Raw genomic sequence first — 12,849 nt, 5'->3', positions numbered from 1 at the left:
ATCAATTGCGCACATTTAAAATAAAGTTTGTTTACACTTTGACAGCATAGACTGACATGCAAGGTGACATGTCAATGAAGTTTTCAGTTACTGTTGCCATTAAAAGAAATTAGTACCATTAGTTTTCCGCAATATGGCGAGGGTTTTTATGTTCCTGGTCAGGCTATAAGTGCTATAAGGTCATAATTTATCTAACTAATGATACATTTATATCCGAACGCATTTTGCGAGGCGCACGTTTTTGTTGACGATATTAGAGTAACAGGTCACGGTCGGCCGGCGTATTTCCGCGCCTAGCGCGTCTCAAAATATCTCTCTTTCTCCTAACGATTCGAACCAGCGCTGAAAAACAGAGATTGAGATCGCGTGGTCATTGGCATCTCGCGTTGTACGTTCAAACATACCTATGTTATATATCTATCGTATATACGACCAATACCATGTTACATTTTAGTGCGAGTATTTCGCCTTTAAAAATGTATGGGCGAGAATTTAGATGCCCTGAAAAGGATGTAAAAGGTACGCTATAACGTAGTACAATGCTTCATAATGAAAAGAAAGTATGTATAAAAAATGCATTGAACACAGATGAAGACGGAGGCGGGCGGCGTTAGATATTTTTGAGAAGATAAATATTTAAAATCTTTTTTTAATCTGGTCAAAGTTAAAGTTCTCCCGACCAAAACTTTCAATATGTACCTACCTACTGTATGGGCTTTTCCAAAATGAACAAATTTTGGTTTCTGTTAGGTAGAGCCATACGAGAATTTGACAAGTAGGTAGGTAGATCTAGATATTATTATGTCACTATACACTGTAAATAGATGGATCAGTTTTATGCGTGCTTTTATTTTTTCAGCTGGAAAGTCCAGCAGATGTGACATTTTCCATTGAAATGTTTGTTCACATAAATCGAAAAGACGCGGAATCAATGAGAGAAACAAAGCGGATTCCTCCACTATTCGCCACGGTGAGCACCGCGACCGATGGTTTAACACCCGTACTAATGTCAATGGGACAAACTTGTTTATTTACATTTATTTATGTAATTTGTAGTAATATGTATTTTAAGGCAGAACTACAATACTCTACTTTACTTTAATAATAGATACCAACGTTAACGAAAGTAAAACCACCTCCGTTTATCGTCGAAATTGTAGATTCAAAAAAGTCGTAATGTTTTTGTCTTGAATCTTTATTTTCCAAACATAACTTAATTAAATTCAAAAGGCAGGAATAGCATGACATTTTTAACATTTTACAAAGTGATAAAAGAACACTATGCACTACATTTGTATGCACAGCTTTACAATTTAAAATAGCTAGTTATTTAATGTTAATCGATTTAAACTTACCTTATTTATTTACTGTGAGTATTATTGAAACTTGTCGACTTCAAGAAGTCCTTTTGTATTTAGGTCAAAGATAATGTTATTAATTATTGTATGATACAATATTACTACTAATCGTTCATAATCTCGATATACCTAAGTATTATTGTTTGAAGACGTTACCCTTATTGATACTACATATTAATAAAAATAGAGATTTCTGGTAATAATTGTACAATACATATAAGAATTTTTCAGTGTCAGGAGTTTGAGTCTAGTTGTAATTGAATTTGGGTCCCTACACTGTGTGGACCTAGGTTCTTAGATTCGACTTTAGATTGGTCCTTAAAAATATTAAGTACCTAGTTAAAAAAGGTTTTAGGTTTCAGGAATACATTTTGCGCAATACATTATCTTGGTTTGATGAAGTATTTAATTTACGATTTTACTGATCGTAGTAGTGTGTACATAATATCGTATGACCTTACGATTTGCAAGTAAGTACTGATAAATGCATGATTTTAAAATATATTTTCAAATTGATATGATAGCTATAAATCAAGGTCCAATCAAATTATGTCAAGGTGAGTTATCAAAAACAAACAGCGCCTACTTAAGGTGTGGTGTTTAAACACAATTAGTATACATTTTACGGTAAAGAAACTAATTTTATAGTCATGTACAAAATTTTATTGCTTTAAAAAGTTTCAGGCTCTCTTGTTAGTGTTTTGTAATTGTATGAAAGACATGAAAGTTTTCAGGATTAATAAATTATCCATATTTATTCGATAAGTAGAGTCAAGCTTCTAATTAACTTCACGCCTTAACTCTACACCTCAGTCAAATAAATCCCATCAGGAAATCTTTAACGTTTTACATAAATTATTGACTTGGCCATCGCACTAAATAATTTAATTTACACGTGTTTTCATGCGATGGCCAAGTCAATATATTTTCATTTGTATTTTGTAGACAGCAGTTATNGAATATGTACTCGTTATATTAGTAGTAGTAGTTGTACAATATTGTCATAGCTGGGCATTAACTCGTTAATCCGTTAATCGTTAATTAACGAAGTTAACATTTCTATTAACGGATTAACTTTTAAGTTAACTTTAAAAAATGTTAACGGACTCGTTAACTTCCGTTAAATTATCCTAAGTCCGTTAATCGTTAATCCAGTACCTACTATTTACCAAAAAGATACAGCAGGCACGCTGAAAAACACTAGAATAAAAATTAGCCAAGTGCGTGTCGTGCCACGCGCAGTGTAGGGTTCCGTAGTTGTCCGTCATTAACACAATATATTTCAGAAGCAAGCAATTACTTCATCTTAAGTCACTTTTAATATTTTCTTCTAAGGAATTTTCACTAGTTAAAGAATTTTATAATATATTAGTTAATTTTTTTTTATTTTTTTTATTTAACAACTTAAAGAAAGTTACATTGAGACAATTACATTTAGATAGCTTTAAAAACCACTAGGGTTTGATGTAAATGACTATTACTCTTAATCTAACTGATGTATTTTAACCGCTACAGTTTTCCTTGAAAGTTCATGAAAAGTAGTAGAGTATCGATACGAATTTTTCTAGATTTTTAAAGCCAACAGTTTAATTTTAAGAGGGGGGGGACGCCCTTCTTGAACAAAAATTGGCACTTTAAACTTAAATATTTTGCAAACCGATCCCTAAAACGAAAAATAGTCTTAGAAACCCCTAAGTAATTTTAAAAGACCTATCCAACGATACCCCACACAATGGGGTAGAAGATGAAAAAAAAAACATCCCCACTTCACATGTAGGGGAGATACCCTAAAAAAAAATTTTTTTCTATATTTTGTTTTACCGTTTTGTCGGCGTGATTAATATCATACCTCCACAATTTTGATAATATTGCGCTATTTTTTTATTGCGCTGATTCTGCTCCATACTGATGTCTGGAGCCTTTAATGGATGGTATTGTTTGTTTACACATGTATACGATGTCACCATTTTGTAGCAATATCTTACAAAACTTGCGCGCAAAAAGCACATCTAGTATGTAAAATCATCAAACTTCTAATGCTCGTAACTTCGTTCAGAGTTTAGAGGTATACATGTCATAGTAAGTTTGGTTTATTACACTATTTTGTAATCAAATACGGAACCCTAAAAACGGTTTGGTCGATGGCCGCGCGAATTGTCTTTTGGTATACTTATGTAAGTACGATGAAAATGCAATGTTATGGTACCATTAAGCTGGTCTGATGATGGAGTCAGGAGGTGGCTATAGGAACNGTATCTAGAAAATGGACCGAAATTGAAAAATTTTACTCGACTTGGCGGTTGCACTACCGTGCCCCCAAATCTCATTTCTTTTTGTAGTTTGTAGACAGCAGTTATGTATCTAGAAAACTGGACCGAAATTGAAAAATTTTACTCGACTTGGCGGTTGCACTACCGTGCCACCAAATATTTTAGTTTTTTCATTGATTCATACACCCAATACTACTTATATTCCAAATTTGAAGCTTCTAGGTCTGCTAGAAGTGCCTTAGAATTTTGATGATCGGTGAGTCAGTGAGTGACAAAATTAAGCAACTTTGACCCGTTATAATTCTTAAACTACTGGTTCAAATTGAATGAAATTTTAAATATACCGTGTCTTTACAATGCCTGCATAGCTAATGGAAATTCAGCCTTCTAGTTTTATCCACAACGAAGTTACAGGCGGTCGAAAATGGCCTGAATTGCTTCGAGAAAAGGATGGTACGGCCGTGCCGCTTTTTTGCTCGACTTGGTGGGGGCACTGCCGTGCCCCCAGATATGTGGCACGGCCGTCTTAGGTAAGAAAACATGAATCATTTAAAAATAACACTTAACAAGTTAAGGGGGTTTAGAGTAATCTAAGGTTATGGGCCTCTGTAAAAGTTAACGCTATTTTTTTATCAAGTTTCGAGTAGAAATATAAACTTATCAGATGCATAGAGCAAGACAGACTTAGGAAAGAAGAAAATGAAACTGACAAAGTCATTATGTACCAATGACGGGATAAGCGAAATTGATAAAATTAAAAGTTTGCCTTACTTTATAATAAAATTTTATAAAAAATACCAAAAATATAACATAATGTTACGTGCTGCAATACCGCCTCTACCTCCGTCACTGGGTATGCGTTATTTACTTTAAAATAATTTATCATTAAATGTACAACAATCTCAGCAACACAATGTGGTTAGATACCTTCCTCCACGATGTAGAGTCTGTGATCTATCAATCCATTATATTTATTTGAACCCAATAGTTAATTGTAGTTTTTACTGAGGATTTTTATTAATTTGTTTCATAAAGACGTGAAAAATATTATCTAAAGTATTCTTTATTACATGCTGAACATTGATGGAAACACGCCATATCTTTGGCTTGTCTTTCTTGAAGGTTCAATTGCCTTGTTTCAGTTCAGTATTGGTTGTAAATTTCTTATCGTAATCACTTGAAGATTAGGCAATAAGTAAATATGATAACTGCATAAAGTGGTTGTTGGATAATATAAATAAAATATTAGCAATATTTGGTTTCAGACATGAACGCCAGCATGAAAAAGCGCGGGCCCCGGCCCTCGCTTAGTAAGCGGGCACACTCCAGCAGCCCAGTCGCACCACGTGCTAGAGTATGTTATAAACCCTATTATTACTTTATTCTACTAACAAATCATTATCTCTTCTAGTTTTTGAGTAATGTGTCTTGTTGTAGCTATGTACTTTCTTCTATTCTCTCCGCATTGAAAAGTTTTATGAAACTTTTTATTAATTACTATAAAATATGCAGTTTCGGGACTTGTGAAACCGGAAATAATTATAAAGCAAATGAAAACAAGTCGCACCCATTGATATCCGAATAATAAATCGATAGCATCGTTTTTATCGACTCTACCAACCTTCATACGAGCCGGGGCTGCAAATAAAACGAATCGAAGGTTTTACATATCAGTTACGAAGTCATAAATAACAAAACGAGCGTTTGTGTTCTGGGAACTTTGCTCGTGCTTGAACCTAAATCAAAGTTTTTATTTATTTTGACATTGCAGTAATGCAGAATGCATGCTTCTCATAACAATATATTTGAGTCTTAAGTCAGCTTGAGAGGTTTATCATTATTAAGATTTTGTAGATTTTATGGTGAAGCAAGGATTTGTTAGTTCGTTCGTTCGTTTCAGCCGAAAGACGTCCACTGCTGGTTAAAGGCCTCCCCCAAGGATTTCCACAAAGACCGGTCCTGCGCCGCTTGCATCCAGGTACCTCCCGCAACCTTCACCAGATCGTCGGTCCACCTAGTGGGAGGCCTGCCCACGCTACGTGCAATACAATTACTATTGCACTACGTGCAAAACAGAGCAATTTAATTAAAATAGTTTTTCTTTATAATTCACTAGCTGACCCGGCGAACTTTGTTCCGCCTTAATGGCAATAAATAAGCAGACTTTTTTTAAATTTCGAACGGGATAAAAAGTATCCTATGTCCTTCTCCTCGCTCTAAACTACCTCCCTGACAATTTTCAGCTAAATCGGTTCAGCCGTTCTTGAGTTATAAGTGGAGTAACTAACACGACTTTCTTTTATATACATAGATTTATGGTTACGTTATGTTTTTAGAGTCCTGTCCAAATAAAGAAGCCTGGTTTAGAAAGACGATGCCAAAGTTTGTCACCGTCAAGTGTAAGTAACGTTTATTTTTTGTCGTTAAACTACTTGTGGGTGAGACGAGGACTTTGTTACTCTTTCAATTAGACGAAAAAATACTACGTATTATATTATTAAATATTAATTTATTTTAGCAAGCGTCAAGAAAGTCGATGCTGCGACCTGCGTTTGCACCGACGAGTGCATCTGCTCCCGAGACCGCCAACAATACGAATCCTACAAATTCACAACCGGAATCCGACGGTAACCTCAAAGCCTATATGATATTGTTAAAATTACCATACTAGACCATTTTAAAGCTAACATAGAACCTTTATTATTACCAAAAACATAGTCTAAATAATGTAGAGTCATAGTAAAAGGCATGTAAAAAGTAGCTAGTATTGTTAAAAATTGCTATTAGGCATAATAATATTTGAATTACATTATGGTACTAGTGACGAGATTTTCTTTTTACAGAAAAAGAACCCGTGTTACCGCAATGCCTTATAACAAAAATGTTAAGAAACTTGGCAACGAAAAAAAGAGAGTTTATTAAATTGAGAAAAAGTGTCATTTTACAGCAAGTGAGATGCCTTCTAATTTGAATCGGAACCTGTTATTTTTGTAAGCTACAGATTAATGAAGTTATTGTTTGCAGAATTCTTTGCTAGAACATTTCGCTGCTCTAAAAGAGTTAGAATCAAGAGCTGGTGTCACCAATGAAGAAGGATTGGGTGATGTGAGGATCCTGTCGGTCTCGGGCTGGCCTGCTCACGACCTCCTGCTGCTCGTTCGTGATGACCTGGCGACACCATTAAGCGGGGAGATTAATGGCCTTTTCGGTACACCAGACTTTCCACGACTTATCGATGAGATAACCTTCTATACTTACACGATAAAAGTAATACGTGTTAAATTACCTTCAACGATGATAACGTAACACTTAAGAAATGTAATTTATATTTATGATAATTGATAAAAATGGTTACCAAGTTAAGCTTACCTATGTGTATAGGGTGTGTATTTGCATGTTAATAACAGCTCTTATGGTTAAAAACATAGGGCCCCAAGTTCTACAGCAGCTCCATGCTCAGCTGAACCCGATTCCTGAGGAGGTGCTTGGAATGGGAGCCGAGATCATGGCACGACGTATCGAACTCCTCAATCTTCTTCGAGGGAAGCACAGGACAGATCGAGCTACGTATCTCACTGTGAGTTTAGAAATGAATAAGAATAACAATAAAAAATAAAATGCTATTGGTTTTCTAAACAAACAAAAAAATAGCAGTATTATTGATTAAGTGATAGCACTGGCCACTGATAAACATAAGTACTTAATTCTTACTGTTCATTCTCTATTTTAGAATTTAGAGTGGAAAACGAAAAATACTGAATTTGACCACGAAACAGAAAAATTGCATAGAATGGTTGCAGGTACAGCAGAGAACCTAAAAGCTAAAATAAATTATTCTTTGGAACTAGCAAGGTATTACTGAATATGTACTCGTTATATTAGTAGTAGTAGTTGTACAATATTGTTNATGCGATAGCCAATAAAATTATCTATTAGTAAAAGAAGAAAGCAGACACTTTCTTCAGATCATTTGGCTGAAACGAGTGCATTTTCGCATGTTGCGTGCGCTATGGAAAACGCTGGGAAGGGGTATCTTTGTACAACAATTACGTCGAAACTAATACACGTAGACTAATAAATTTACATTCGTTTTGTAGAATAGCTCTAATACTAAAAATACAATGCAAATAAAACATACCTTAACGACCTGGTTTTTCTTGTGTTGGAAAATAACTGAAAAAGAAGTGAAAAAAGTAATGTATTTTTCTAATTAAATCCATTCTTACTCCCATAAAATGTATGAAACTTGTGCCTGCTTTCTTCTTTTACTAATAGATAATTTTATTGGCTATCGCATGATATAAAATGTTTGCCTATTAATGTTAAGCTACCCACGCTTTCACTTGTTTTTTAAAGAAGAGGTGTAAACTAAAAATTAAAAACTTAAATCGATGTAATTTTTCGAGAAATGGGTCAGGCCCCAAATTTGAAGTATTTTCATCGATGAAATTGTCCATAGATTACGCCCTTAAAGTTTGATCACTACATGCCCGGACACACTGTATAGAAAAAGCCACCGTAAAAGTTAGGCTTAAATTATACCATAAAAGCTGATTTGCTTTCGAAATTATTTGAACCTTGCTTGTGTTAACGGATTAACGATTAACGTTAACTTGCGTTAAATCTTGCTGAATGTAACGTTTTAACGTTTAACGAAGTTAACTTTTTTATTAACGGTTTAACGATTAACGAAGTTAACTATTTGATTAACGGTGCCCAGCTATGAATATTGTTAATCCTTAAATTTATATTCAGAGTCCCTTGGTTAGATCGTGATTCGATGATCAGAAAAGTTGAACGTGTGCAAAAAGAAAATATGATACTGCAACATAAAATTGAGGAAATGACAAAGGAAAAACCCGATGATAGTAAAGATGCAAACGGACATGATACAACGCCAACATATCAGGTAAGTAGATTCATTTCTCCTTACACTAACACCGTAACACGAAGGTTTAGTTTGGGACACCTGAAAAAGTATCAATGGTTTTGAAGGGGTACCTATGGACATACTTAGCTCCTTTGTTGTTTTGCCATTGTCCTATCTATTTGTCTAATGTTTAGAATCTAATTACATGATTTGCGAAAGAATAGCTAGCGTAACAGAAGTACATCAATGGCCTGCAAATGCAAAGTTACTCCCGGTGATTGAGCGTACTTTATGTAAGTTATTCTACTGCAGGCGTTATTCGAAGAGCTGACGAAAGAGCGAGCAGCCCGCGAAGCCCTGAAGGAGGTGGTGTCTGCGGCGGAGAGCATGCTGCGGGTGGCGCGCGCGCGCATAGCGACGCTGGAGCGGCAGCTCAAGGACACGCGCGCCGAGCTCGACGCCGCGCGCCGCAAGCACAAAGACCTCGAGCAACTCGTAAACAGACTCGCACTCGAACATTCACATAAGACAGTGAAGTTGTGACACTCTACATACGACTTTGCGGTCGTCTTCTTTAGATAAATTCAAACTCCCTGATGACCAGATTATTGATTGTTAAATTGCAAATTCTGTGAATGCGTCTGTGATTAGCTGATGGATATTTCCATTCAGCTTGCAAGCACTTCGTCTTTCATACGTCTTATTATCAGGCCATTTGCATTTTCTCTTTAATATTTTGAGTTTTAGATCATCAGATAATTTAAAAGCTTTATTCTCTTGAGACAACCACTAACGTTTCCTTTACAGTATCGCCATCGTGAAACGAGTTACGATGCACGATCTAAAAAGCTGCTTGAAGTGTCCAAAACTGGGGAAATTACAATTGAAGCTTTGTCTCGACAACGTGACGCTCTTGAACTCAGGTGCTTTGCCATTTTTTTTTTTTTTAATTTAGTAATTTGTTATTACACAAATTACTAATATTCCCGTTAGCCCCTCGTACTAAGCTAAATATGCTTGTGTCACGAGTGAGCTCACCACAATAGTCGAGCGGCGGCGGGGACCGAACCCGCGTTCCCCGGATCACGAGTCGGCCAGTCCGACCCCTTCACCGTTCGGCTATCGTGGCNCTTTGCCATTAGATTAGCAATATGGAAATAGTTTTAAAAATCTTAAAATCATTTTAAAAAATACTTTGAATATTTTCATGATAGGGTAAAGGAACTTCGCGAACAAGCAGAGATGGCAGAAAGAGCGGCCGAATTCCGTGAGGCCGAACAGCGGGCGAGAGCTGATTCGCTTCAGGCGAAGGTAGCAGAACAGGTGCCTTACATGACTCATGTTATATTTCCATTTGATTTCTCATAATATCCAGTTAGAGCACCAAATGCGGCGTCTATTTAATTCTTTATGAAATTTGTCGAGAGTATAGTTTTTTCAGGAGAAATGTAAAGAGGTTGCTGAAGATAAAGTGGGTGAGCTTGAAGCGCGGGTTAAGGAATTGGAAGAACAACTTTCAGCCTTACGAGAACGATCGGTGAGACTGGTTGACATGGAGCGCAGAAGGTGCCTTGAATATGTTCCATCAAAAGGTAAGTAAACAATAGACAATAATCATCATTCCATTAGGGAGCTAATCAACCTATGAACCTACCCGATCAATATTATCATTGTTATTTTCTTTATAGAAAATGAGCCATCTGACAGAGAAACGGAGATATGGAAGGAGCTTCAAGTTACGAGAGTTGCGCTGTCCCGAGCAGAAGAGGAACTACGCCAAAGTCGAGCTGACAAAGACAGTTTTCTAAACTCTCTATCGAGAATTGCGGTAATAATTTAGCTTTTCTTTTACACAGGGACTACAGGAAGTTCTAAAATAACATTACACAACACCATAGTTCCAACCTATCAAAAATATTTACATTTTTTGTCATATTGTGGGTACCTCATTCGAATTCTAGCTTTTCGTGTTTTGGGTAGTTGGTGAACTTTTAGGTTTTTATGTATTCAGTGGACGGCCTGTGAAATGTAATTTTTATGACTTTTTCATGGTAATATAGGTTCATTAGGGTTTCATGGTATAATATGTTAATATGATAAATTATTTGAATAAAGTACTTTTTATATTTTTCAGCAAGGAGAAGGCACGGATAACTTACAAGATAAGATGGCTACGGAATTGTTAGACAGGGAACAAAAAGTTGTCAAATTGCAACATATCATAGAAGAACAACGAGAAAATGAAAAACTAATGTATGCTTCTCGGGTATCTTCTACTGAATTTTCTTTAAAAAGTAGCATTTTATTAACTTTTTGTATTCATCACAGGGAACAAACTATGACTCAGTATGAGAATCAATTAGCGGCGCTGCGCCTTGAAGTGAAACGATTAAGAAATTACGACTGTTATGCCAAAGAAGTCCAGTATCAAGAATTGCAGACTGAGGTAAATACTAAGGTATTTCGTCATCTTTTGGCTGGTCTAGAGATGCCACATCCTTTATTAACAGGCACCTTTTTGTAGTTGTCGTCCTACATTCAGTTAGCGAATTCAGTTTACAAATTTTGCACATTCTGTATCACGGGAATAACTTCAATACGTCATAGTTCACCCAGGTGTACCACGGACAATGACTGAATACAAGACTTGAACCACTGATCCCCTGAAGTGTTATCTATTATTTACAGCTGCTAGAGATGCACATGCAAGTGGAGACGTTGTCGCGTGAGCGCACGGCGCTGGTGACCGCAGCAGCGTCGCGCGCGCTCATGCTGGAACGTCACGAGCGTGCAGCTGAACTTTTCGCGCGAATGACACGCGCGCGTCGAGACCTCGCCGCCCTCCTAGATGGACGGACAGAACCGCCTCCTATAGAGGAGGCAGCGCATGCAGAGGTAATTAAATTGTTTTGTCTTATACCTTTTAGTTTGTGTGTCAGTTATTGAAGCGAAAATTTCTTGGTAGAGACCAATACATTCCAGTGTGCAATAGTTCTCAACTTGCATTTTGTTTGGGCTATTCGTGGCAAAAATTGTAAATCTGGTGCCACCACAAACCCAATATTTAAACAAGCATCAAAAAAGTCTCAAATCTCACTCAAATACACATTATCCAGGTGTCCAGATCTCTGTCATCTGTGTGCGCGAACGCAGCGGACACATGGACAGCGTTGCGAGCTGAGCGCGCACGCGTTTTACGCCTGGAAAGCGCCGTGCTGGCTCAGAGCCTACAGCTGGAGCGCGAGGGCCGCGTGCGCACACAGCTGGAGCGCCGCCGTGCTATGCTGGAACGAGACCTGTTGCGCGCTCAACACGCCGCCTCCTCCGAACACTCCACAATGGGCAAGAATCCAAGTTTGGTATTTCTATGAATTAGTTTATTTCTTTCTGTAGAATAGCTGCTACATAGATAACTAAGCCTGCTGCACTGATTTTAGTTGGACTTAAAAGACATAGCACAGTGCTCGAGAACTGTCAATAGTCACATGATACGAAGTAGACTGTTTGGTAACCATGTAGGTACTTTATCAGTAAACCTGAGCACCTTTGTAACTGTCAGTGCTTTTAGGTATGGGAGCGGCACGGGAGGAATGATTTTGACATATAGTTCCAAAATATAGTTCCAAAATACTGGACTGTCCTGTCGATGACATTGACAGTGGGGCGCCACCGTCAATACCAGATCGCTGGTTCAGATTTTTGCCATGTTGGAAACCATATAGTTGAACGATGGTAGCGCCCCCCTGTCATTGAGTTTGGTGGGACAGTTCAGCGTGGGTCATCTATACCTATTATGACGTGACAGAGCATACAAATCCTGAAGTCTCGCTGATATTTGACATAACAAAAAACCCTCTCGCGCCGCTCCTATACCTCAGACACTGACTCAGATAAGCGCTACAGCTATAGTTGGTAGAAATAACTTCATATACGATGCCTTTCGAGTTGATAAGTTGGTATTTTGTGTCTTATTGTATGATAGTGTGCAAAAGTTTCTTTTCAAAGTTAATAAAACAAGTAAGTAACCATGATTTATTTTTGTCCACCTTTCCCGTTCTATACCTACCTCAGAAATATACTAACTTAACTAGTAGGATCTACCTAAAGGACTAAGCGGGAACTGGACTTTTTGTTTGACAANCTACCTACCTGGACTTTTTGTTTGACAATTTGATTAACCTTTCATTTACGTTTCCAGATTCCGGACATTTTTTGGCATAAACAAGAGAAGATGACAGCATTTATGTATTATTAATAACAAAACAATAGAAACCTGTTTGTCATTATTAATAAAATATTGTTATTAATTTCAGAAAATAAGTTTTATTTATTACAAAACAAAACGACAATT

General features: G+C 36.9%; 1 protein-coding gene across 8 annotated transcripts; it reads left to right on the top strand.

Annotated features, from left to right (window-relative positions):
• The first annotated feature begins 4,409 nt into the window (after positions 1–4,409).
• Positions 4,410–12,793, top strand: LOC114365035 (centrosome-associated protein CEP250). 8 transcript variants are annotated; one of them, XM_028321516.1, is made up of 19 exons: positions 4,410–4,481; positions 4,894–4,982; positions 5,965–6,027; positions 6,147–6,255; positions 6,472–6,578; positions 6,653–6,836; positions 7,057–7,205; positions 7,359–7,480; positions 8,384–8,537; positions 8,811–9,029; positions 9,306–9,421; positions 9,713–9,809; positions 9,940–10,090; positions 10,187–10,326; positions 10,633–10,751; positions 10,827–10,944; positions 11,187–11,393; positions 11,615–11,853; positions 12,697–12,793. In XM_028321516.1, the coding sequence occupies exons 1-19, from the start codon at positions 4,442–4,444 to the stop codon at positions 12,731–12,733; spliced, it is 2,460 nt and encodes an 819-aa protein (XP_028177317.1). In that variant the 5' UTR covers positions 4,410–4,441; the 3' UTR covers positions 12,734–12,793. The 8 variants fall into 8 exon arrangements, with proteins under 8 accessions (XP_028177317.1, XP_028177313.1, XP_028177298.1 ...); XM_028321512.1 differs by having other exon boundaries at positions 8,811–8,993; positions 9,713–9,821; positions 11,615–11,857; positions 12,697–12,781; XM_028321497.1 differs by having other exon boundaries at positions 8,811–8,993; positions 9,713–9,821; positions 9,931–10,090; positions 11,615–11,857; positions 12,697–12,781.
• Positions 12,794–12,849: the final 56 nt, after the last annotated feature.

This window comes from Ostrinia furnacalis, unplaced genomic scaffold (assembly GCF_004193835.3).
Source record: "Ostrinia furnacalis isolate ACB-3 unplaced genomic scaffold, ASM419383v2 OfSCF0447, whole genome shotgun sequence".
In the NCBI taxonomy this organism is placed as follows: domain Eukaryota; kingdom Metazoa; phylum Arthropoda; class Insecta; order Lepidoptera; family Crambidae; genus Ostrinia; species Ostrinia furnacalis.
Note: the sequence above shows the minus strand (reverse complement) of the source record. Positions and strands in the feature narration are given on the sequence as shown.